Source organism: Thalassophryne amazonica, chromosome 1 (assembly GCF_902500255.1).
Source record: "Thalassophryne amazonica chromosome 1, fThaAma1.1, whole genome shotgun sequence".
In the NCBI taxonomy this organism is placed as follows: domain Eukaryota; kingdom Metazoa; phylum Chordata; class Actinopteri; order Batrachoidiformes; family Batrachoididae; genus Thalassophryne; species Thalassophryne amazonica.
Genome location: NC_047103.1, coordinates 129,718,743 through 129,745,765, shown reverse-complemented (window position 1 = coordinate 129,745,765; position 27,023 = coordinate 129,718,743). Strand labels below are relative to the sequence as shown.

Here is a 27,023-nt window from a genome sequence, read left to right as displayed (position 1 = left end):
GTTACTTTATTCATGTCTGTAATTTATTTTCTGAACTCCTGATGAACTGAGCTGGTGTTGGGGGTAAATGCTTAATAAGAGCATTGAGAGAATTCTTTCTAAAATGTAAAACATAACATGGATTTCTCAAGTAAAAACACAATCAGGCAATCTTTTGCCACCATTCATGCCTGGATGTACCTGTATTTTACTTTTTTAATTTGTAATTTAATTTTGTGAACTGTGGATGTGCCATTTTGGAATGCAATTCTTAAATATTTGTATATTTTAAAGTTTTCCCTCCCTTTAGTTTACTTGTGACGATGCACAGCATAAGCAAATAAGAAACTGGCTCAAGTGTGTGATTTTGACATTTGTTCCCTTTGACTATGATGTACAATAAAGATAAAATTCTGTAACTGACTTGATATGATTTTTTTTTTTTTTTTTTTATGTTTTATATTTCAGCCTATAACTGGAGCTATATGCTCACCGGGCACTTTATTTGGTCCAAATGCTCAACTGCTCCTGAGTGCAAATTTCTGACTAGCCAATCCCATAGCGGAATCCCAATGTGTTTAGACATCCTGACATAGTCAAAAGGGTCTGAAGTTCAAAGAAGCATCAGAATGTGTAAGAAAGGTGATTTAAGTGACTTTGAATGTGGCATGTTTGTTGGCATCAAAAGGGCTGGTTTGAGTATTTTACAACCGCTGCTGACCGGAATTTTCACACAAAAATTTCCAGAGACTAAACAAGAATAAAGATAAATCCTATACAAGCCCTCAGGCCCATGGGGCTGGAGCTTCTCCCCGGATAGAATGAAGCGGATAAAAATCTGTCACTTAAAGTGGACGGGGCAGCAGTCCATTGTAGATTGCTTATCCAGCCAAAGCTAGTATCTGGGTGGACTCAGACAATTGAGATGAAGTGTTGTGTTCAAGAACACAGACAGCCTGAAGTAGACACCTGGAACCAAACCCTGGTCTATACCATGGTAGTCAAACTCCTATGATCCACCTGTAGTTATTGTCTACAGAGAATAGTCCAGGAAAAACAATGAGTGGTGGTTCACATCAGGTCTGATAGCATGCATCACCACATTCACCACACTATGGACCTGCCTTGGAGCTTGAATGGCAACAGCCTAAACAGACAACTGGTCCATCCCCACCTCTTGGAAGTTACCATCTATCTGCCACAGCCAGATGGAACATGGGCCCTGTCTTGTCCTTCTCGGACTGCTGAGGGCCTCAGCACTGAAGCACATAGAAACACACCACATCACCAAAGTGTCATAGCTAATGTTCCCTCAAAATGAAAGTGGTACTCATCATCAGAGTCTCCTTGTTTGACACAAAGTCATTCCAACACTACCATAGGAAAATACCTTGTGCCATAGACTTAAATAAAAGGCAGGCTACGGAAGCAGAAGATCATGCAGTGGGTACGAGATCAGGAAAACTGGACTAAGCAAAACTTGAAAAATGTTGTTTGGTCTGATGTTTCTCAATTTCTGTTGTGATATTCAGGTGGCATGGGCTCAGAATTTGACATGAAAACATGAAAGCCTGGTTCTACCTTGCCTTGTGTTGTTCATACAAGGTGATGGTGATGTAATGGTGCGACAACTACAGGCTGCTATCACCTCAGTGTGCTTCATATCATGTCACATCTGTGCAGAGAGGCAGAGTACAGGCAAAATGTTAGGCAGTGTGTAATAAATCCTCTCAAGCAGAAAGCATAAATGAAATGTGATCGCACAAATCTCTGCACAGTTCATCACGTTTTATTAAAATACAGGGAATACAGTACAGACAGAGCTTAGTTTTGCAAAACAGTATTGGTCTTCAGCAATTAGTTTGTTTCAACTTTTTCGATGTGATTAAATTTCTTGTCCCATAGGTGGCTGTAATATACCTGGAAGCCTCAGAATATCGGTTTCCACGAAGAAGAGTCGCGCTCTGACCAATCAGAATCTGAAATGTCACTCCCCCCCCCCCCCCCCCCCCCCCCGCCCTACACCTCTGGTTTACGTCGAGGTTTGTGTAGAACTGTTGTTTAAAGGGATTTTTATGTTCAAAGAGGAGTGAAAGGTAGGTGCAGTGATTGTTTTGTTGTTAGTTTTTTAAGTTTATTTTCCTGTTTACCTTCTTAAACACTGAACTGGCTCAGCGACTGGTTGAAGTTCAGTCTGATTAGCTAGCTTCTGTCTACGTTAGCAGTCTCTCCCAAATTATATTTTCAGGCTGAAATGCGAAGGTGAACAAACATCTGGGTCTGCATGTGGGATGAGAGTTGGACTGATGACCTGTGAAAATATGAATTTAAGGTTACGTAGTGAACCGTTTAACGTCGTTTAGGTACTGGCTAGTACGGGAGACGAAATACCAGTGATATTCGTCAAGCGCACGCGCATGTAAAAATATTTGTTGGTGTCCTCACACCTGTAGAGTTCATGTTTTGGAAACTGAACTGTACCTGTAGCGACATAGTTTTAAAATAAGCCGTCGCTGTTGCTGGAGAGGTTTCACATGATGTCACTATGGATTGGCGTGGACTTTACACCGAGCGCCCTCTGGTGGCCATTTGTGGCCGATAAAAACATCGCCGAACTAGATACACATGTAATTTGATCACTTTTCACAGGGGTCAGACTCGTCAATTTAATGTACAATGGTTCATTTCAGGCCAACTTCGTGTATAAATCTCATCATGCCAGGCAATGATAGCTATCAACTGGCTATTAGAGATCAAACAAAACCATCTGATTTAAATGGAGGGTTTTCATGTGACGTATGGGTCATGTCATTTTGTGTCCCGCGGCCATTCTGGATTACAACGAGGTGGCCGCTGTGATACACTACGTGCATTTGGCCAACAATTGCAGAAGCTTCATCATCAGTGTGAAGAAGCCTCACGGCACCGTGGCACTGAGAGAGATCCGCCACTACCAGAAATCTACTGCTACCAGAATTTTATTTTATTTTATTCGGCAATAAAATCATATAAGAATACATAAAAATACTGCCGAGGATGACACAAGAACGCTTCCAATACGGATGCTTATTTACACTGTGGTCCTCGCGCACTGAGCTGCTGATCCGCAAGTTGCTCTTCTAGCGCCTGGTGAGAGAAACCACTCAGGACTTCAAGATGACCTCCACTTTCAGAGCTCCGCTGTGATGCTCTGCAGGAGGCCGGCGAGGCTGACCTGGTCGGCAGCTTCCTAGTTAACAATATCGCAATGTGACACTGTCGGCCAGTTCGTTACATTACCACTAAATTCACTATCTGGTATAAGATACGGATCCACTGAACCAACTGCTACACATATATCACGATAAATAGCTTTATCTCAAGGATTTAAAGCCTCGTAATAACTGTACATTCTCTTCATTTTTCTTTCACCCGCCAGCCTCCTTGTAATCCAGAATGGAGATGGCACCTGTCCTGCAGCAAATCGATCACGTGATTGAAAACCCTCTATAGACAATAGAAGGAATCGCTGCTGTTATTTACTTCTGCTTTTCCCGCACATGCGCACACAAACGGTAGGCAGAAAACTCCAGACTCCAAGCAGATGCAGTGAGAAAATGCATGGGAAGATTACTTCAGACTATGTGTTAACTCTTGATTCCGAAGATCGAAAGCGACATTGTGAGAAATTAAATCTTGGAGATGACGACCATGAAGGATTTCAAGTTTTTGGAGGTGTACAATGATTTTATCAGCGGTCACGTAAGGGATCGCTGTTATCATCCTGCTGCTCCAGACGATATGTCTGTCTGAGCTTTTTCTGCTGTTTGGCTCCGTCTGTATGAGCTGAGTGCAGCAGCAGGACATGCTCTGAAGTTGAGGAACTTTTTAAACACAGTCCAAAAACACACTCGGGCACAGTCCGGCCAGTGTGTGCATCTTGAGTCAGGCTGCAGTTCACCTGTGTTGACATCCATGAAATGTAGTTCTGCGTGTGCGTCGATGGTTGAAAAAGTGATGGAGAAAAAACAACGAACCAAAGACTAAAAAAAGCCATGACGAGGTGGCAGCTTTAATTATATACACCCGGAAGTTACATACACCTGTGTGGATCACACGACTTCCCAAAAAAACAAAAAGATCCACAAACACAAAATCAGCCCATCCATAACAATATATATATATATATATATATATATATATATGTGTGTGTGTGTGTGTATATATGTACGAGGTCTGTTAGAAAAGTACCCGACATTTTTTTCAAAAACCATATGGATTTGAATCACATGTGATTACATCAGACATGCTTGAACCCTTGTGGGCATGCGAGACTTTTTTCACGCCTGTCAGTTACGTCATTCGCCTGTGGGCAGTCTTTGAGTGAGGAGTGGCCCACCCTCTCGTTGTTTTTTCATTGTTTAGAAATGGCTCAGAGACTGCTGCTTTGTTTGATCAAAATTTTTTCAAAAACTGTAAGGCACAACTGAGTGGACACCATTCGATAAATCCAGCTGGTTTTCGGTAAAAATTTTAACGGCTGATGAAAGATTTTGGTCTGTAAATGTCGCTTTAAGGATGGCCCACGGCGCCTGACGGCGATCTGCGCTCCGAGGCGGCGGCGTCTCGCTGTTTCTGACGACAACCTGGGTGAACAGAGCCTGAAATGTGGAAGTTTTCAGCTTGAAACAGCCAGACGGACGCCACCTCCGACCGCGCCGCGCCACTCCGATCCGCTTTGTGAGCTGCCCTTAAAGCGAAAGAAACTCCACAATCTCTCATCAGCCGTTAAACTTTTCACAGAGAACCAGCTGAATTTCTCGAATAGTGTCCACTCGGATATCCCTCACAGGTCCTGAAAAACGCGCGCCGTCTCCAGCAGCATCTCAGACAAAGGATTTCAGCCTATATATATATTTGGATTGTCTAGTAGTCATTATTGCAAACAAGCTACAAAATGTACATTATGGTGTATTTCAGCTATATTGTCTGTCTGATGTGGCATGCAACCATTGCTTTTTAATGAACGTTGATGTCTTATTTTAAGCCTGCTGATTTTTACTTTCAGTTATCCATAATGGCGTCTCGAGCAGGTCCAAGAGCAACAGGCACAGATGGAAGTGACTTTCAGCACCGTGAGCGGGTTGCTACACACTACCAGATGAGGTTTGTTCTTCTGCTGTTCAGATTGTAGTAATAAGACTCAGTCGCATAGGGCCATGTTACACAGGCAGGCGTCATTTGTGAGTCTGGTGGGCCTTCTAAAACTTTGTAGAGACACAGAAGGGATGTGAGAATAGCTTTCTGTGTAACTGCTTCAGCGTCTGTTGTGTGGCATTACACTTCCATGGAGATCTGCCGCTTTATTGACACACAAGGTGGATTTGAGCAATTTCGTATTGTCTAAAAACGTGACGTCATATTTCCTCACTGTTTATGCGCACTCCGAGAGAGATGGATGGATAGAGGACCAAACGAGCTAAATATTAAATTATTTATTTTCCTCACTCAATTTCATTTTCGTCACAGTTTGGATTTATCTTGCTTGTGTTTCTCTGTCATTCAAGTGGGCTGTGTCAACTAAATTGGCAGAAAAATTACATAATAAAGTAACACTGGACTTTCTATGGCTGGAAAACAACATGGCAATGAAAAATAGAAACAGATTTTTTTTTAAAAAACATTGCCATCTCTGAAATAAAGTCAAATGACTGCTGTCTGTTTCGGAAAACTCACTTTGTCCTCTTTCGATCAGAGCTCCACACAAAGCTCTGTGCTTAAAAACTCTGGGATTATACAAATCCTGAAAAAGGGCAAACCTATCATAAGTCCACAATGAACTTAATGTAGCTACAGTTGTGTTCAGAATAATTGCATTGTGTTTAGAAAAGTGAGTAAAGCTCAAAATCCTTATATAGCTTTTATTTCCATATATGCAAATGCGTTGGGAACACTGCACATTCTAGTCCAAATCAAAGTTGAAGAAAAAAATTATATTTTAATTGTCAAGTGGCCTTTGTGCGTGCACGTGCCTGTGTATGGCTTTGATCACGGAGAAACTGGGGAGAGCTGACATTTGCTGTTTGGTATACTTAAGGCTCTGTCACACCTTGACGATTTAGCCAGAATATGCCAACCATATTAAAAAAACGCTTGCATAACTCCAATAAGTTAAAGTGGACAACATAGTCTTATTACATGTAACAAAGGTTATATAATTCGGTCAACCTAAGCGTTTTGGGAATATGGACGCGGTTGTCCCGTTATATACAACATTTGAACATCCCGCCACTGAAAAATGTGTACGCCCTGTGACCAGCTTCCTGCTAAGCACCAAACCTGAAATACGTCACTGCGTGTAGACCGTATCGGCTTGCTCGCTTGGCGGCCGTTGTTTACACTTTTTTAGCGGCAGAAACTTTGGTTAAACACAGCTCTCAGGGACTTGTTTGTCAATATGCCTGACCAGTGTGTCACAGCATATTGCACAAACACAAGGGCGAACGGTTTTAGCCCTTTCAAGTCCAGGCAGATTGATCAAAAGCCGCGGCGTTGTATGATGCACGAAATTTCAGGCTGCCGCTCCCTCCGCTCGCACACCCGCATTTACTCCCGACAGCAGACACTTTCCTCTACCATCTACATGTTTTCGCACGACTCACAGGAACACCTAAAATGTCAACCCCAAATAATATGGTCACAATAATCTTGAAATGGTCAAGGAACTTGTAAAAATGTCAGTGCAATACGTAGTAAACACGGCGGTGGCATGTTCACTGTTGTTCTCGGTGATCTTTTTTGAAACTTCTGCTGTTTATTTCCTATTCTTTCGTGAAAATAACGTAACTAAACACAGATGAATGCAATGCCAGGCACTCGAAAACGGCAAAAACCCGAAGGTAATGACGGTGGTCCGCAAGTAGTAGCTACACTATCGCAGCTCCGGAAAAATAACAAAGGCAGTAAACAGACGCTGGAATCGAAAATGCTATAATTATAGTGTTATAAACAGCAGCAACAAAAATCAAAGCCTCCCTTACCATTCTGTATTCTGCAGCCTTTCAAAATCCATCGGAATTGGTCATCTCTTGCCTCTGCTTCTGCTCCGCCATAAGCACCATCGGCATTATTTTCGCTGTCAGAATGCTCCTGGTTTGAATGTTCGTCCGAAAGATACAGCTCTAATCTAGTCTTGATTTCCTCACAGAAATAATCTACACTTGAGGAGTCAGAAAAGTTCTCAGTGGCATCACTGTCCATGCTGAGGTCTGTCTGTTCCTGTTGTCAATCTAACAAAGGCGGGACTCTACACGCTGTGATGTCACGGCATCACGTGACCACTGATGGAACGCTGCCAGCGCGCTTTCCAAGAAACACACTTTTGAGAAGCTGTACAAACTTTATTTCTCAGTGATAATGATTAAAACCACTTTCAACTTACTATACTTTATGTATATTTTTGATATTTATATCAGTTTTACTTAATTTTTTAGGTGTCATTTTTAAGGGTAAGTTTTTTTTTATTACTTAAGAGCACACTGAAACACATTGATGCTTGCTGATGTACGTCCTAAGAAGCTGAGCTCCCCCAAAAATTTTGAGCATCCCGAAAATTTTCAACGCGTGCCAGCATGTGACTCATAAGTTCCGCACATGCTGGATAAGTTGTAGGTAAGTTATGTGATTGTTGGCACATATTTACAATTTACTCAGTCTAAATCCATCCATTAATGCTGGCCACTGATTGGCTGAAACCTGCGGTCCTTATGCAGAATGACTGTTTCATTCACACACGGAACAAATATAAAGACTGACCTGTTAATTTCAGTCCAATTCACCATCACAGATGGACATGAGTCCACATAAAACAAATTTTTGAAAATGACCTTTGAAAATACTTTAATTTGTGGCTGGAAACGCAGCGTTTTAAAGCAAGTCCCTCTGTGGTTTTGCTACAGGTGTGTTTCTCATGCCGGTCCTGCGCTCTGAACACACAGAAGCGCTGTGATGATTTAAACTTTAAAAGTGATTTAAACTTTTAAAGCCGTGCTGTGGTGCAATCATCAGATGACCTGATCCATCGATCAGGGCGATTACACCTGATTAATGCGCTGTTTAAACGTTTAAAGTGCCGTCGGTGTCGGTGATCACCGACAGATCACACAGCACTTCCTTCAGATCACACCTGATCGCGGTCGACTAGTGCTTAAAAGTTTAAATTATCACAGTGTTTCATTATTCAGGTCTGTGATGGCCTGATCAGAGCTAATCAGGTCCTCTGATCAGGAAGCAGCCACTCGGAATTTTCAACATTTAGAGACAGCACTCTGTTCATTCACGGCAGCGTTTTCCACAGCCAGTCCATTCATCAGCATTCTGTACACAATGAAAATGGTTCACCAAGATAAAAAATGAAAATAAAAAATAAAATAATGTTAAATTACTCTGTTTCTGACCGGCACCACACCGTGCAGTACCAACCTGAACCACTAGTTGTAAACGGGGCTGTCGGCATACGCTGGTTAATCATCAAGGTGTGACAGCTGCATTAATTTCTTAGACGTGTACCAGCGTGCGCCAGAGTTCTTAATACGGTCGGCATACGCAGGCTAAATCGCCAAGGTGTGACAGGGCCTTTATGTATTTTGGGTCAAGGATGAATGCCATGATAGCGGAAAGTTGATAGGACTAATATTTTTGGAAAAATTAGGGATATTGTTGTTGTGCTGCACTGGACCATGGGAACTTGGGGATCTGGTTTTGTGGTTCATGTTAAACAGTGTTGTTGGTGTTCTTGATTTATTGTTTTTGTAGTCCAATTGGTTTAGTCAGTTTAGTTGTGTCATGTTGTCGTTACCATGAGTGGGAAAAGTAGTGCATTTGATGTCTTCCGCCACTGTCTCCGTATGTGGGTGTGTAAAAATTAGAGATAGGGCCAGTCCGATCTAATATCGGTATCGGAAGCCGATACCAACGTAATTCACTGATTGGAATTATTGGAATTTCCGATACAACCTGCAAAGTTTTCCGATCCAGGACAAGTCTGTGTATGTGCTGAAAGTCTTGCTGGCTGCTGTGGAGGGGGGAGGTCTGCTTTCCTGCAGTAGGCATAGTACTAATGCTGGTTGTTCTGACAAACTTTTCATCACAAACGGGAGGAAGGGTCCAACAATTTACCCAGACTAACTTCAAATATCAGTAAACTAAGTACTTTTATTTATTTATTTTTGGGGGGGGCTGGTTTTTGTGGTATTTTGGAAATACGCATGTTTCAGCATTCTAAAGAGCTAATTTCTTGGGGAGAGAGTGAGAGAGGGATTATTACTGAACACCTCTAAAGCCCTGGTCTCACCTAATAATGAATGATGAATAATTAGCCACATAACATGTTTTTTTTTTAATATAAGTCCAGTTATTCAACAAACGTGGGAGAATAGTGGCTCTTAGAGGCTGTTAGAGGCAGAATATTGATTGGGATAACGAGGCTCATCTCTGAGCATGGCGCTAATTTCAAGAAGTTCAAAATTTAGCAACAACAGCGTGGGGCAGTTTGTGTATGAGGTACTACGAGGATGTTAGAGGCATGTTTGTGGTGAGGATGAGGCTGTTAAAAGCCCATTATCCCAGCACCTGGTGGGTACTAGGACAGGGCAGGCTATTTTGGCTTTGCCCTCTCGTGCCCTTCGTCATGACACTGTACATAAATTAATTATATTGTAGCGGATTAATCATTTTCTGTCAGAGTTTAGATGTTGAAAATGCCTCTAATCATTTCTGGAATCACAGAGGACTGTTCCATTGGAACCCTTTTTTCCTGTCTCTCGTGTGCTGTATGAGGTGGAGAACGTATTTGGAACAGCCTAAAAGGTATTATTTGTAATGTTTATATTGTAATAGCTTGGTAAAACAGTTGCATGTACATTCCTTCTTTATAAGCAGCTGTAAAAGTATGTTTATAATAGATTTGACATTTTGTTATAATGGATCAGATGAGCTCTGCTGTGTGCGCACTGGCACAATGACTCGCACTCAAGATGAGCAATTATGCATAATGCGAGCATGCAAAAGAGTGATGTTAAAAATTGGATCGTCGGTGTCAAAATGAAGATGAGCATATACGCAGAATGCGAGCATGCAAAAGAGTGATTTTACAGACAACGGACAAACAAAGTTAAAAGTTGGATCACAGTGTCAAAATGACTAAGCTGCAGAAGAAATAAAGCCAGCGAGAAGAAGCCCAGAGGCGACTGTCCAGGCACCTGTGGTTCAGTTCTAGCTGGTCTGGTAATGGATGGATTTTATGTTTGTGGACCGTCCTGCTGCAGGCTGGTATCCCAAATATCAAAGTCCAGATAGAGTCCAGGTTGAAATGTACCTGCAGGCTGTCTGGTAGCTCAGTGACAGGCTGCTGCAGGAACAGGGCCATCAACAGGTAGTACAGCTCGGGCAACAGTGTTTGCAGCACAGGAAATCCTGGGAAGTGGCAGGAGTCGCGGTTGATCTCTCGCACAGTGGAGTGGCACTGTGGCCCACATTAAAGCCGAGCACTGTGCCGATCTTATTGGTGAGCACAGAGTCGGTGTGGTCCAGCCAGCCCCCACACACACAGGCTGTCTTTGAAGCGATGCAGGTTGGACAGAGTCAGACGCGTTGAGCACAGCCTTGCCGTGGAGAAAGACTGCCACAGACAGACCTGGCTCCCCAGAGAAGACGGATTGTGTACACACTGCTCACAACATGAGGTACAGACCGAGCTGCACTTCCTCCCCACCTGCCATATGTACCAAGACATCAGAGACACGTACTTCCCACAAATCACAAACACCCAAAAAGACTTTGACCAACATCGAAAACCTATGTATCTGTTGGCTGAAGTACAACAATGTGCAAACATGGCATCAAGGTTTGTGAGCTGCTTGTGAGAAGAAGGGGCAACGGACATAAACCACCATAAACCCAAAACAGGAGATTAAACTGCTGTGTCACTTTATCTATGTATAACATAAGACATTTCATATGATAGTATATTTTTACACAGAAAGCACAGTTTTTATTATTATTTCAATCCCATATCCCCTGTTCACACATTTATTTACTGTAGAATTTTAACTGTATGTACATCTTTTTAATCCTTCTTTTTTGCTCCATGTAAGACAATGTAAACTCATGTTTCCCATGTCAATAAAGCTCCATTGAAATTTAGAGGGAGAGAGAGCTCCAGTGAGACCTGGGGTGGGGGGATGCAGAGAGAGATTGAGCACTCAGGAGAGGCAGGGAGAGGAACAGAGAAAGAGAGGACTTAATACATTTTTATTTTTTGCTCTCACACTTGCTGTGACAATGTAAGTGTATGTTTCCCATGTCAGTAAAGCTCCATTGAAATTGAATTGAGGGGGAGAGAGAGAGAGAGAGCACTGTCTTTTCTCTATAAAATCTATGCTTTTCGCAAGACCTGGCATTTTTCATCAATCAAGATTTGATTTCATTTTTTTCATAGGGGTTTCCCAAAAACCACATATGAGTATTAGAGCCCGACTGATATGGATTTTTTTAGGCCAATGCTGATAACGATATTTGGATGAAAAAAAATGCCGATAATCGATAAATCGGCTCACTTGCCGATAGCCGATAAATCAGCTGATTTTTTTTTTTTTTTATGAATAAAACATTCTTTTTTGGACCCTTAACAAAAAAAAAGGTATGAACTAAAAGCTGAAGCTTTGTCCTCATATTTCTATCTTATATCATTAAAAAGTTATTTACAATTTAGTAAAGCTTGGTCCCACCGTATACGACGGCGTTGGCCCCAGAGGGTTAATGGCGAACGGCAGTAATTCCCAGAACCCTTCCGGACAAGCAGTGAATCTGAATGTTTCAACCTCTTAGCAGTAAACGAAAGCTTTTCATGCTAGAAATAAGGTCTACACAACGTGGGCTTATTAAAAAGTGTGACCTACGCAATGAAGCACATTTGATTCTATATAAACTGAGTTAATCAAACTGAGTTGAACTGAAACGGGAGTAATGTGGGGTGAATGTAATCGCAAAGTTATTACAAATAACATCTTTATAAACTTACTTGTATGCTTTTGTCAGCCGATCAGTGCAGTGTGACGGTGAACTACAGGGCCGGTGATGAACACATTTAAGCAGGGGTGTAAGCAGCTCTCAGTTGAATGGAGTCAGAGTTCCATCTACTGGACAAACAGTGCAAGGACATTTTACATGTTACATTTTCAGTAACTGTTCTGTTCATGAGAAATTATCGGCGTTCTATCTGCAGAATTTTGGCCGATAGTGAGTACTTTGAAAAGGGCTTATATCAGCTGATAATATCAGCCGGCCGATATATTGGTTGGGCTCTAATGAGTATATGTACTGTTTTGAGGAAACAGTGCATTTCAGTATTTCCAAAATGCTACAAGAAACCACCAAAGAATAAATAAATAAAAGTACTTAATTCTTTCACCAAAACATCAAATCTAAGCTTCCATCCTAGATGTACCTTCTGGCATATTGTAGCAGAACTTTCAGGTATTCTTTTTAAGAAAACCTCCTCTCTACCACTTCACCATGAAGCTGTGTTTTTTTTTGTTTTTTGTTTTTTTTGAGGAAAACTCACAATTCGACAGTTTCCACTTGAGTTTTTGTGCCGTCAGCAGCTGATTGGCACGTAATACTAATCTTACCACAAGTGACGCAACCTCTCCACAAATAACTGTAGACAGTGCGTGCTGTGCAGCATGAACATGAGACAGTGAATGAAGTCAGAGAGGCAGAGTGGAAAATGTGTTTTAATGCCGCTCTCCTCCATGCCCAGAGCATGTGCGTACCTGTGGGAGCCAGTGGTACATCTCGCCAATGAAGGGGAATCCCGTGGATCTTTTGGGCACAGGCTTTAGAGTTCTTATCCTGGGTTAGCCTCCATCTGAGCTGCTAAAGCTGCTGGGAGAAGACGAGCAGCAGAGCCATGGACACCAGGCAGGCGGCCAGACTGTCCAACTCCGAGACGAGGTCGAAGGTGTTGAACAGCATGAAGATGGAGAGCCTGTCTGATAAAGAGGCGCAGAAGTTTACTTGACGTGTTGGATATAAGCTGCACTTTTGTAAGTTCAGGTTATGTCCAATCCACAGTAGTAAATGTTGAGGCAACAATTTTTTATTCACCAACTATATCTGTAAAGCAAGAAGTGTCTGTGTGTGGCTCGCATATCTCTCTGTTTGTCACATCGGCTTTAGCTATCGGATATGACTTGTGCAAAGCATGATGATGTGCATCCTTTGTTATGAAAATTTGGGAAATTAAATTTCAAAACCTTTATTTTCATTAACATTGTAACATTCGTACTTCCAAGATGGCGTGGCTCGCTGATGTTACTGGTAGCAAAGTTAAATAACATGACATGCTTCATGTTGTTTGCACCATTTCAAAATAAAAGATTTAATGCCAACATAAATACTTTTACTGTGAAACGCATACTGTCACTGTTCCTTGCAACTGTTTAACTTGACAACATTGAGGAGACGTTAGCTAAAATACATATTTTGCTAACACAAATTTCCCACTATTTGTACGTTGCAGTAAGTACATAAGCTGAATAAAATCTTTTATTATATGGCTGCGACGCTACACGTGTTCTGATTGGCTGATTACTGGTCGGCTATTTTCCCATATCGGACCGGTTTCCATGTCAATCAGTCCGAAACCCATATTTTCTTTACAAAGCAGAAACTAAAAACACGATTAGAAAAAGCAAGTCAGACATTAACATACTCTATAAATATCTAAACAGTATCTGAAAAAGCACACAGGTTGAAAGCTTATGATCGGACCATCTGTTAGCAAGTTCTTCATGGAGGTGAAGCGAATAGACTAGGAGCCGTCAGCAGCTTTCATAGCCGGGCCCGGGCGATACTGTAAGTTTGTGTGTGTGAGTGTGTATATATTTATGTATATATATTATACAATTATAGCCAAGGCCTCTGTGAACCCCATCCTGACCAGGTCCGCATAATCACGGGTACACCAAAATCAAAAGTCTATGAATTTGTGGTGTCGCCATGCGACACCACAAATTCATCATTTGCTGCAGGAGCTGCGTCTGGATGACGGCCGCTTTCAGCGGTACTTATGCCTCTCCAGGACCCAGTTTGAAGATCTCCTGTCCCGTTCGCGCGCGCACATGTGAACAATTTAAAAAAAAAAAACTGGCTGCGGTGCTGCTGCTCGCTCTCCCCTCAAACTCTGTCATAATTGTGTTATAATCCAGTCACCATTTGTTTTATTATACATCTGTGTAGTTAATAAAATTATCTTCACAGACGATTCGTTCACGTTCACATGAAAAAAAACTGGCCGGTGCTGCTGCTCGCTCTCCCCTCAAAGTCTCATAATTGTGTTATAAACCAGTCACCATTTGTTTATTATACATCTGTGTAGTTAATAAATAAAATAATCTTCACGGACTCGGGCTGAAACGATTACTCGAATAACTCGAATAATTCGATTACAAAAAATCATTGAGGCAAATTCTGTGCCTCGAAGCTTTGTTTAAACATTGTATTACATATGCCAGGCCTTTGTGTGGTGCTGTAACATCCCCAGAAAAACAACAGAAGAAGACTAGAATATGCGCTCAGGCCGTGTAACAGCTAATAATTTAGCCCTTAAAGCTACCGCTTTCCAATGCGACACAGAGTAAAATAAAGCCTTTTAAGAGAAAAAGGGTCCACACTGATAATCTGAAATAGACTTATTGCAAATTTAAAGTGAAGCAGTGTGTTTGTCTATTATTACAAAACACACGGTCTGCTCGACGTGAGTGACTATTGACCCGACGGCCGGGTACCCACAGTCGAAGCCGGCTGCTGTTCAGACTCGCACTAAGTGTTTCACTTTTTCTGGGCAACACACAATGCTTCACAAACACGGTAACTTAAAAAAAAAAAAAAAAAAAAAAAACTGTGAGGCTTGCATGTTCAACCTCCTTACCTGCTGAAATGCATCTGCTGAATCACAGAGAAACAGGGATAAAAAAATTAAAAAATCACGTAGGGATCCAGTCCACCAACCTTAAAAAAACAGCTCAAAATGGTTACATTTTACAAGGTGGGGGGAAAAAAACAGAACAGAAAGCCACATCCCATCGCCATTTCAGTAAAATGTCAAGACTTTGGTACAGGGACATTGTGCCATTGCTTAGGGAAAGCCCTGGACTATTGATGGTGTTTAAAAATGCAAAAATACTTTTTATCTGATTACTCGATTAATCGCCAGAATAATAGAATACTCAATTACAAAAATAATCGATAGCTGCAGCCCTATCACGGACGATTCGTTCGCGTTTGCACGCAGAAAAAAAAAGGCTGCTGCCACTGCTGCGGTGCTGCTGCTCGCTCTCCCCTCAAGCTCTGTTATAATTGTGAAATAAAGGACAAAAGGGACATAAGTCCTGCTCACAGGCTGGCTGCCAGAGACAGGACATGTCCACATCAAGTATAAACTCCAGACATCTCCACGTCACTACATATCCAGTCCCTGATTGGTCTTTGTGGCGCGACAAGACAAAAAAGTTCAGATTTTTCAACTTGGGGAGGAGGGCATCAAGACGTGATATTGCGCCACAATCGCGCCAGTCGCTTCATTTGCGTCACTTCATTCGCGTCCGTCGCATTGGTGGCTTGAACTTTTAAGGTGCCACAACGCGTCCTTCCATAGGGATTACATGGCAACCTGTCGCCGCCGTTGCTCGCATGTCGTCGCGTGTGAATGCGGGATTACAGTGCACATGCAGATAACATTTTGATAATGGATCAAATACATTTGGCAGAAAAAAATTTCAAAGGAAATTTTGACCCGGTCATTAATGAGACGCACATCCCGATTCAGGATTCATTGTAGATGTTCAACGCCTCCTGATTTAACTAATCCATTGCGTGCATATGGCTCACATCGGCTAAATGTCCCGTCCAATCTCAATGTATTTCCATTAAAAACCCCGAGCAGTCTGGACGTAAAGTTCAGTTCTGACACTCGCCGATTTGAGGAAAGTGGGATCGGAGTCATTTTTGTGATTAAAAGTCTGTTTTTTTTTTTTTCTCCCCAAACTGTGTTCAGACTGTGACCTGAAGCCTGACATGCACCTGTTAAATCAGACACGAAGGGCTGTGATTTGACACTTTTCTGCTTTTAATCCTTCGTCTGCCATCATATTATATAGCGCGCACGCTGATAAATGGATCAGAAAAGTCCGCACATTTACAGCACAAAGTCGGTAAAAAGAGTTCAAAATGTTCAACTTACCTTTGATTTGGAGGTGGTGATTGTAGAAAAAAAGCTTGAGGGTCAGATTAGTCCAGAATAAAACATAATCCAGAGACAGAGAACTTTAAAACTGTCATGCACGTATGACACGGAGTTACAGAGCAGCAGCTGCATAAATCTGACTTTAAATTAATTAAATCATCATAAATTGTGAATTTATGTAAATTTGATAGCTTAACTATTTTTATATGTATTTTGAAAGCACCTGTACCTGGATGTGTTGCTGTATGTGGTTAAATGATTTTTAAAAAATGTTAAAAACATAAAAGGTTCATTCAGTACTTCAGCACAGTAGAACCCAAAATGTCTTCATGTTCTGTGTTGACGCCACTCTCCAATCAAGGCACTCTAGGTAACATTACCCCCCCCCCCCCCCACCCCCCCAGGTTAAAAAAAAAACCTCCTACAGGCACTACACTAGTGATTATAAATTCTCAAAAGCAGTCCATTTCTAGAGGCAAAATGAGTTAATGACTGTGTAATTAATGTAGCAGTAAATTTGTCATTGCTCTGTGTGTTTTGCTGCGTTTGCCTCCTTCATCTGCCAACCCTGTGTGTTATGTTGTGCAGTGTGGCATTGAAGTCTGAAATCCGGAAGCTCAACATTGTCCACGTGCTGATCTGGGTCCTGTTGGCTGCACAGGTAGGAAATAATGACCATTATGCAGAAAATGTCATTCCACTTTTTACAAATGCATGATTTTCACTAAATTAATCATTATCTTCATGGATTTCATTGTGTGGTACTGGTACATTAAGATTTGGATAAGGAAATTAACATCTTGATTATCAATGTAAAATATCTGATTAAAACCCCAGCGCCTCTTTTTCTTCTTCTCCTCCACCTCCTCCTCCAAACACCTCTGTTCAGTACTTCCTCTAGCCAGTAGGTGCTACCTGACTGGCACAGTTAGCCACCACTCTTCATGGCTCAAATATGTATGAATTAAAATGGGGACACCAAAAACCTACTAAGAAGTTATGTTTCAACTAGTTGTTTTAAAAACAAGAAGACAAAGGTGGAATACACTTTACCTGTATGTCTGATAAATGTTTTGGTAATAAATTGACTCCCTCAGCCACTTCTGTTGGAAACATTGTTTTCTTGCCATCACAATAAATATATTCAAATATTGCAAAATATGTAAAAACAAAAAAAATTGTAAGACACTGGTATTGGGGGCTTAAGCATTGCTGTTCCCAGTCCCAGCAGGGCTGGGAACCCTGTTGTTTTGGTTCTATTCTTTATTTTATTTATATTTTTTTTCCTTATTATCTCACCCCCAAATGCAATACTGGTACCTAGACCATACAAGCTGTGCAGGTGACATTTTCAGAACTGGTACAAAACTCTGTATGTGACTGAGACATAAAAAAATTGAAACAAGTCCCCCTTTGGGGGTGATGTAGCAGCACATTTGCATTTTGCCTTGTGTTACAGACTAGCCAACCTGCTGTCTGGCTAGACTGAGGGGCTAGCTGCTATCTATATATGTGTCTGTATATGTGTAGCTGTGCTCAAAATAATAGCAGTGTGTTTAAAAAAAAATGAGTAAAGCTCAAAATCCTGAAAATAGCTTTTATTTCCATACACACAAATGCATTGGGAACAGTGCACATTCTATTCCAGATCAAAACATGAAGAAAAAAATCAACAGATTTGTTATTACTTTGGTGGTTTGGTTGTCCTGGTAGCGGGGTCTTGGGTTTGCTTGGGGATCTGGGGTCAGGGGTGAGGCTTTGGGGGTTATGGGAGTGTTGCTTTCTGGTGCTGCCTAGGCATCCTGTGGGCTTCTGGGGGGATGAGTCGGTGCTGGATGGGCTCCCTTCCGGTGTCCTCGCTTGGCAACACACGACACCCCCAACACAGCCGGCAGGACCCCCCCCCCCATGACCCCAACCTACACATCTAAGCTCAAGATCCAGAGACCACTCAATCGAGAGCGGGACAGCAACAAAAAACACAAAAACAAAACCTGTGAACCCATTACCAAGAGATGGAAGGAATCCATCTCTGTATTTTGTACTATGAAGTGGAAGAGATGCTACGTCTTCTCCACCTGGACAGGACCGCAGTATGACATAGGTTACTTTCCCAGTTAAGGCTGCTATGCATTTACAGCTGGATGAACTGAAATTGAAACAAACTTGTAATATGTCTTTCAGTAAGAGTATTTTCTGTCTTTCAGGTGACAGTGAGCCAGTTGGGCCTGGTGTCCCACAAGGTGGTGGCGTCACCGTACCAGTGGGAGTACCCATACCTCCTGAGCATAATTCCCACAGTCTTCAGCTTCTTGTCTTTGCCACGCAACAACATCAGCTACTTGGTGGTCTCCATGATCAGCGCTGGCCTCTTCTGTGTGGCCCCGCTGATCTACGGTGGCATGGAAATGTTCCCTGTGGCTCAGCAGCTCTACCGCCATGGCAAAGCCTACCGTTTCATCTTTGGCTTTTCTGCTGTGTCCGTGATGTATCTGGTGATTGTCATCGCTGTGCAAGTGCATGGCTGGCAGATCTACTATAGCAAGAAGCTCCTGGACCAGTGGTTCACGACCACACAGGAGAAGAAGAAGAAATGAGTTTGACTAAAACTAGCTTTCTCAGATTGTCTGCTGTTTGAGCTGTGTGGATCGAGAAATCAAGGAGCTGAAATGTTTTTTGGGGAATCTTCCACTGAACTGTTGAAGAGGAGGAGAAATAAGTTACATGTGGTGATTTGAGCCACGCAAGATGCCAAAAAGTGTTTTCTGTGAGCATCTTTTGTGTAAATATGATTGTTCAAACCAGACAAATCTCTGGATTCTTTCTTATTGCTGTTGTCTCGTGTACAGGAGCCAGGCTCTTCCCAGGTACATTTGATTCAGTTGTGGCCAATCCATTGTCGGAATCATACTGAATCAAGGGTTTGGGTAATACTGCGTGTTGCACCTGAATCAGTACAGCAGTTCAGTGAGGGAAATTCACCAACACATGAACCCCTGAATGAAGCGAAATTATCTTGCACAGTCATTGATGCTCAGGTTACATTCAGCTCTGCTGTGAGACCTTTGAGAAAAAACACAAAAACCCCACAAGTTTAAATCTGACTCTGAAGGAAACTGCATGACAACGGTTAGTCCATGGGCCAAGCAGGTTTTTGGTACCACTCATTCACATTACTTTTGATCAAAATTAGATACGTTTTAACTTTTGACCCTGTACTAACTGAAATTGAACATTTACCACTGCTGGTTTTACACTATGACTCAGTCACTCATAGATGGTCCAAACTACACCTTTATGGAATCTTCATGATAAATGGTAAATGGACTGTATTTATATCGTGCTTTTACATCTCCATCAGAAGCTCAAAGCGCTTTACAATTAAGCCTCACATTCACACAGACAGAGTTGCACCCCATGTCAGGGTGCTGCCATGCAAGGCACTCAGTACACACTGGGAGCAACTAGGGGATTAAGGACCTTGCCCAAGGGCCTGTGGTGATTTTCTGGTCAGGCTGGGTTTTGAACCGAGGATCGTCTGCTCTGAAGCCCAACGCTTAACCACTAGACAATCACCTCCCCTCAAATAAATAATGTGGTATACTATTGAATATTATTGGCTGCATTTTTAAATGGACTTCTACCTGAGTCTTGCCACCACCTTGGGATAGCCACACATTTTTGTGTAGGCCATGGTATACTGAGACTGCGTTGTTAGTGTTGTTTGTGTTGTTGTTTAATCACTTTAAGTGCTACCAAATGGGCCACATCTCACATCACAGAGCACTGAAGACCTGCGTTACATTTTTCTCTTCTTCTTTGACCAATAGGTCCAATATTGACCAATAGGTTTCATCTAGAATCTAGATGGCATGCTTTGATGACCCAACAGATATGCGCAAGTAATGCCTGAAGGAGCAGCTAGCAACGGTAGTAAATCTTCAAGGTCTACACAGTCCCTAAGGTTTTATTGAGCCCGTGCATATCTCTGGATACCGTAGGGTAAAGCAAGTCAGAGTCCACAACTCTCCCTGGAGGGGATGGCAGACCATCACAGGTTACTCCTCTAGCCAAGTCCGGTGGAATGGGATGTTTCAGATGTCTTGAACAAGGTCACAGACAGAAGCACACATCTTGAATTGAACCCCAGTCTATATATGGGTAGCCCAGCTCTGATCCTATAGAGCCCCCTGCTCTGCAGCAAGCTAATGCCTGGTTCACATGACAGGATTTTAAAATTATCTGTCGGTTTCAAAACCTGAGAGACCACACACGTGGAAATGAAAAAAAAAAATCAGCGATCTGACAGGTTTGGTCGTACATTGTGTAGGAGGGAAGAATATATGTGTTTTATGATATTTGAAATTATCACTTGTGGATAATTTTACCTCGAATACTGGGGGCACCACCTATGACTGAATGATATTATAACAAGGTTATATCGCTGATTTTAGGGTCAGTCAATAGGAAATAAAATCGGTCTCTAATTTTCAGGCGTAAGTTCCACAGGTCAAGTCCAACCCCCTCTGTAAAACCATACAAAATCACAGACAACTTCACACATTTAAAACATTTAACTCAGGAGTTAAATAACAGGACAAATCACAGTAAGCAATTTGATGATGATGGAGTTCAATGAGCAATGATTATATGATGTTATGTAGTTTGGTTTAGTTGCGGGAATTTAAGAATGAATTTCGTCCTAATCAGCAGGGAATTTACTTTGGTATTTATTAACGTGAGAGATGGATAGTGCCAGTGAAGAGAGTTAAATAAAGCCACTCTGTTTTATCTGACACCGTAGCCCTTTCTTACTTTGTAGGTGCTGTGCAGATGGTCTTCCGTGGGGTCAGAGGCGGGGAGCCGTCTCGCTTTCAGTTGATGAACTGTCCGTCTACACAGCTCTCTCCGGTTCCTTGGCAGAGAGACTCTGCCGGTCATCGCACCTGGTTTTGTTTGGTACCAGGGGCTCTTTCAGTTGTTAGTCTGTAACTTGTGGCGACGCTTCGGATCACTGTCGAGGCTTGGCTGACCTGACCTGGATGTTTTTATCTCTGCAGCGCTTGTAGTCTGGGATCGTCAGAATAAAGGGTTGAGTGTCTTTATTTTCTATTCAAAAAGGATCAAAAATTTGCCTTTTGTCGTCATCTTTGGAAGCCAGGTCAAATCAAAAATTCGATACAAAAATGGTTGACTTTGTAAGAAAAATGTTCGCAAGATGAATTTGAATTTCAAGAAAAAAGAGGTTTTAATTTGAAAAATTGCATAAGGAAGTTAAATGCGCCTGCGCGTATAACTTTACAAAAGTTGAGCAAAATTTATCTGTAGAAAAAATGAAAAAAGTAATTTCTTGTTGGCACGCACAAACAAGAAATAAGTTTACACCACATGTGGTTGCAGACAAAGGGTCATAAAAATTTGGACGGCTAGGCAGTGTCTCAAGACCCAAGAGAAAGACGAAGAGTCGGCGATGAGAAGAAGAGGGGAGAGCAAGAGGCGTAAGAGAAGAGCGTAAGGGGAAGCTTAAGAGCGATTTCCCGGGGGCGCATGCTTTAAAAAGGTTAAAAGCTCCACCCCTAAGAATTCTGGGTACTCTAGTTTTCTTCTTTGTTCCTTTGTCTAGTTTTATAATAAATCAGCGTCTGTTATTCTTAAAATGCCTGCTTACAAACCAAGCAAGTCTATTGGAAAAATCTAGTAAACAATGTCAGAGCTATCACACACAGGAATGAAAAAAATATATATATGAAAAAGCACATTGGATGAACTTTCTACAATCTATGATCAGAGCACAAAATACCAGATATATGAATTTCTACAGTGTGATTCCCAAGTTGATGGCAGTTCATCTGTGGTATGACCTTACTGGAATCTTGCTTTAAAAAAAAAACATAGTTCTGGAATTTTTGGGACAAAAATCTCTTTCTTTGGTCTGCTTTTTTTTTTTTTTTTTGTTAGATGAGAAAGGAGTTGGCAACATCTGGTTTCGGGGCTGATAAGGGGATTCACAGCTCCCTGAGGAATGCACTTTAGAGAATTTTAAATCCTGTTAGTGGTGGAGGTTGATGACAGTTGGCCATCCTGTGCTATGGTCAGGAAAGCCTTTTGACAACTTGATATTTCCCATGTCTTGGTTGGAATGGGTTTCTCTTTGAAGAATGCTTTTTATGACTTCTGCTTAATGCAAACTTAGGAGGTTGAATGGCGGATGCAGGCTTCTCACTACAAGTGTGTGGTATTCAGCCACACAGTTAGGACAACACACCACACACGAACAGATTTCACACACGAACATTCCCAGGTCAGACAGGAAATCTCACAAACTCGAGATTAAACCTGACTTCAAAGTAAACAGATGGAGATAGTTTGTGGACTATTTAAAACACGAAAAAAAAAATGATACAAAAAGAAAAGGCGTTCTTTAAAGGAGTGGAGACAGCGCAACCACTGGACATTCTGGTAAGATAGAACAGCTGTTTTGATTTTATTTTCTGCTCCATGCATCCATCCCCTCGCTGTCTGATTGGCTACATGTCACATTAGGCAGGCTGCATGCTTGTTTGTGGTCGGAGGACACAACACGCTGCAATATTGGGCCATGACAATCCAACATGTTGAATATCCCAGATTTGCGATCAGAGCATCCCTGACGTCCTTCCGAACAGATCAGAGTGCTCTTAACACACCACACACAGCAGAAATATCTGATAAGATTATCTTTAGCATCATCACGATTGTCGGGGCGTCCTTAAGATTGTTGGAAGGTTAAGATCAGGTCTGATATCGGCCTTATCATCATGCTGTGTGAACCAGGCTTAATCTGTGGAAGTTGTTTTTTTGTGTTGGTCAGTACAGTGTCATGCCTCACACGTGACAGCTACAGTTTTGTGTTTGTTCCAGTCCATCACATTTTAAATCTCATTGTGGTCAGGCCCATTTCAGATTGGGCTGTTAAACTCTGGGCTGTTTCAGACTGAGTCTCTTTCAAAATTATTTTATTCACTTTTTATTTGATGGACAATTTACCGGCATGCCTGAGTTCAGGTTTCCATTTGGACCTATTATGACTTAAAACATAAACACTTCTGCCATCTTACTGTTAAATAATAAAATTATTACAGCAAGTTGGTCTTCTGGTGATTTTATGAAATTCTGAATTGACAAGTTAAATTTTGCTGCAGTGGCTGATTTGTATGTATTTGCATGATGTTAATTTTAGTTCCTTCAGTCTTGAGTGATACGTGATACTCAACATGTCCTCTGAGGTTTTAACGTCGTCAGCAAAGTCTTGTCCACGTACAACCATTTTGTTTCAGCGCTTGTACTACATGAAGTAAACATTCAGGGACGTGTCACTGATCAGCAGATGCTGTTTCATTACGCCTTTCCACACGTCATCTTGGAGTGTATCATCCCCAGCCATATCAGCCCAGCAGCGTCCTCTCACCAAAGGCAGATGCTGTGTGCTGACCCTGTCAGGAGGCCCACAGTCACTCAATTACAAACCCACAAGTTCTTCACAGGTGAAGAAATGTCCTGATGTCTGCCTCACCCCCTCTCAACCCAATTGTCCATATTAGTGAAGTTAATTAAGAGGCTCATTGGCTGCTGTTACTGTGCTCTATTGATGTGTAAGTGTTTCAACAATTTTATTAACTGCATTTTCAATATTTATCAATAAAATATGTTTAACAGAATATCTAATATATAAAGCTGACCGTGCATGTGTTCACTATGCAGAGACACAGTAATTAAACAAACACCACCTGAAAGATGTGTTCAGCTGTAGTCCTTGTCTGAAGTGACTGACAGAATTAAAAGTTCTCATGACTTGCGGTTTGATAATAGTATCTAATGTAAACAAGCAAATTGGCCATATCCACAACATCTCATCAAGATGAATGGAAAAGCGGGGGCTGCATTTAATCTGTTTAGTCAGTGAATTTCTAACATTATTTGCTATTGCTTCTATTCTATATGACTCTGCCATTGTGGAGTGGCACCAAGCTCAAGTGTTTCACAGCTTTCTCTCCACACTTGATGCCCGTCATCTCTTTGGCCAGTGGTAGACAGTCCTTCACCAGTTGTGTGCCTCACCGGCCTTTGCTATTTGAAAGCTGGCACAATACTAGGAAGCTTCTTGTGCTTTCTCAACAGGTGTCGTGTACCGAATTTTTGCCTTAGACTTTAGCGCTTCATATTTTCTGAGGAAATAATCAACTGGTTTATTTTTCAGTGACGGGTGCTTAGCCGTAAAGCCCCGGTCACAACCCACCGTGCGTTTTTGTTCCGCCGTACGTTTTCTGCGGATGCCACGGCCACTACGTTTTTGTGAAAACGTACGGAGGCAGTAGCAAGAGGAGGGAGGGAGTACGTTCAACGCACGTCTCTAGGAGTGTAACGATAAAGAGAGTTGTGTTATGTGTCGACGCGGGTTGAGGAGCGGACCTGCGTCAGACGGAACCCAGCGCTAAAAATAACCAGAAAGCGGTTCCAAAACAATTTATTTTTCACCCTCCTTGGTGCATAATAATGTGTACAAACTAAAACGGCGTCTTTCTGGTGGAGTGAAGGCTGGCACGCTCTCCAGCGCCCAAAAGGCTCAAAGCCCGGCGCTCCTGGACCCACTACCACCGCCAAACACCCCCCAGGTGGACACGACAAACCGACTCTCTGCGAAGCAAAGAAGAGGTGAGGTAAGTCAGCAGTTACAACTAATATCTTTCAAAAGACACACACTATCAGCAACACATTCAGGTCTGTATTTTTTTTTACTTTATGCAAATGAGCAGCTTCTCACAACAGGTGGAGGATCACTTATCTGCACGCCACAGCAGTGAGAAGCAAGCTGCACAATTCTCATCACAATTCAAGTATACTGTGTAACAAAACACCAAGTTACTATCAATAATTAGTTAAACAATCACCTTTGATGTGTGCTGACAGCATGTATCCTCACCCTTCCTTGCTTCACGGGCTCGATGTGTCAAACCCAGGCGCGGTCCTCAGCGTCTCACATACGAACATCACAAGGTCGAGTTCCCGGCAGTTCTGCTTGACTCACACATGCCTTAAATGCAGAACGCCATCCAATTATCTGCTTCAGCTGAAAGTCTTTAAGGCTGCATGTGAGCACCAGTCACAGGTGCTACACATGATGTTGATGAGGGTGAGGACTCTTCAGCCAGCACCTTCTCCACAGACAAATCAGTTTCCATGCCACCTGAAGAGCAAAGAAAAGAAAAGAACACCAAAACATCCAGCCACACCCCCCAACACACAACAGTACCCCCCCATCAACGGGAAGCCTCCCGGCGACCAAACAGACCAGGCCCGAGAACAGCACCTCCCTCCGGGGTCCACGTCAGGAAGCAGACAGCACCGCGCTCCTAAGGTCCACCACAGACAGCAGGACAGGCACCGCAGCTGGAAGGCCGGCTGGAATCAACAAAAGCCCCAAAACATTCCCCAGTACAATTCAACACACAGAAAAAAAACATAAAACCCACCCAAAACCTCCCCAGGGGACCGTCCCATCAAACCCCGGGAAGAAAAGAAAAACTCCCAAACGCAAAAACCCAACACAGCCCCACAAACACAATACAAACATAAATGCATAAAAGAAAAATAACAACACCCCCCCAGAATGACCTGCAGAGCCCAACCCCCCCCCCCCCCCCCCCCCCCCCCCCAGAAGGCCTTCATCGCCAGTTCCAGGAGGAACAGCCAGAACCAGAATCCCACAAAGGTCCCCAGGTGTATATGGAGCAAACGGCGCCCCCCAGAGGACCGTACCATCAACCCCAGGAGGAACCCTCCCCACAACCCCGGAACCCCAGAACCGGTCACACTTGGCTAGTTGGCCCCAAGCCAATTCCCGCCCAGAGGACCGTCCCATCAACCCTGGAGGTGGAACCCGGAAGGAAACAGAACAAAATCAAAAATCAACCCCCGGAGGACTACCAAAAACAACCCCGGGGGGATATAAAACGACCGTAAACCCTGTTACCCTCCCCGGCACCCCGAAAGACCCCGGGTCCCTCCCAGAGCCCCTCGGCGGCTCAACTTTGGCGAACGGCTCAAAACATTAAGCCGGAGAAGGGAACAGGAAAAAACTAACCCAGCTCCAACCCCAAGGCGCAGCGGAGAACCGGAAATACGTCCGGTGCCCCAACTCGACCATACCCCAGCCTCTCAGGAGGGGTGGAACTACCGAAATGGCGAACGGCAACAGATCGGCCCACCCCTCCGACTGAGGTAAGTCTCCGCTGCACCACACCCCGGCAACACCAATGACGAACGGTACAAAGGCTCACCGAGGCTGGAGTGGAACCGGGCCCTAACCAAACCAAGAAAAACGCCTCTAACACCCCCCCCCCCCCCCCCCCCAGGTGCAGAGGTCTTCTGAGAATGCTCAGCGTGACCAACCTGCACCACCCCACAACCCACAAGACAAACGGTCTTGGGGCAAGTGAGGTTGGGGTTAGGGATGTAGATAAATAAAAAACAACAAAATAAAACGACTCAACAACCCAAACAGAAAATACCTAAAAACACATAAAAATTAACAATGATGTGAGCCCAGGCGGACTTCTAACCGCCTAACAGTCACTCCACCAGATACGCCTCTGACTCCCCATACAATTATAACTCCTATTTAAAGAAAACAAAACATTTACCCGTGCTAGATTTTTTTTAATTTTTTTTTTTTTATGTGTGTTATTTTGCCTGTCCCAGAACACCTGGAGATACGTCATCA

General features: G+C 42.7%; 1 protein-coding gene across 1 annotated transcript; it reads left to right on the top strand.

Annotated features, from left to right (window-relative positions):
* Window positions 1-1,960: 1,960 nt before the first annotated feature.
* On the top strand, window positions 1,961-19,141 carry LOC117514171 (protein jagunal homolog 1-B). The gene is made up of 4 exons (XM_034174496.1): window positions 1,961-2,075; window positions 5,027-5,124; window positions 16,853-16,925; window positions 18,472-19,141. Exons 2-4 carry the CDS (start codon window positions 5,036-5,038, stop codon window positions 18,859-18,861), a joined length of 552 nt encoding a protein of 183 aa, XP_034030387.1. The 5' UTR covers window positions 1,961-2,075; window positions 5,027-5,035; the 3' UTR covers window positions 18,862-19,141.
* Window positions 19,142-27,023: the final 7,882 nt, after the last annotated feature.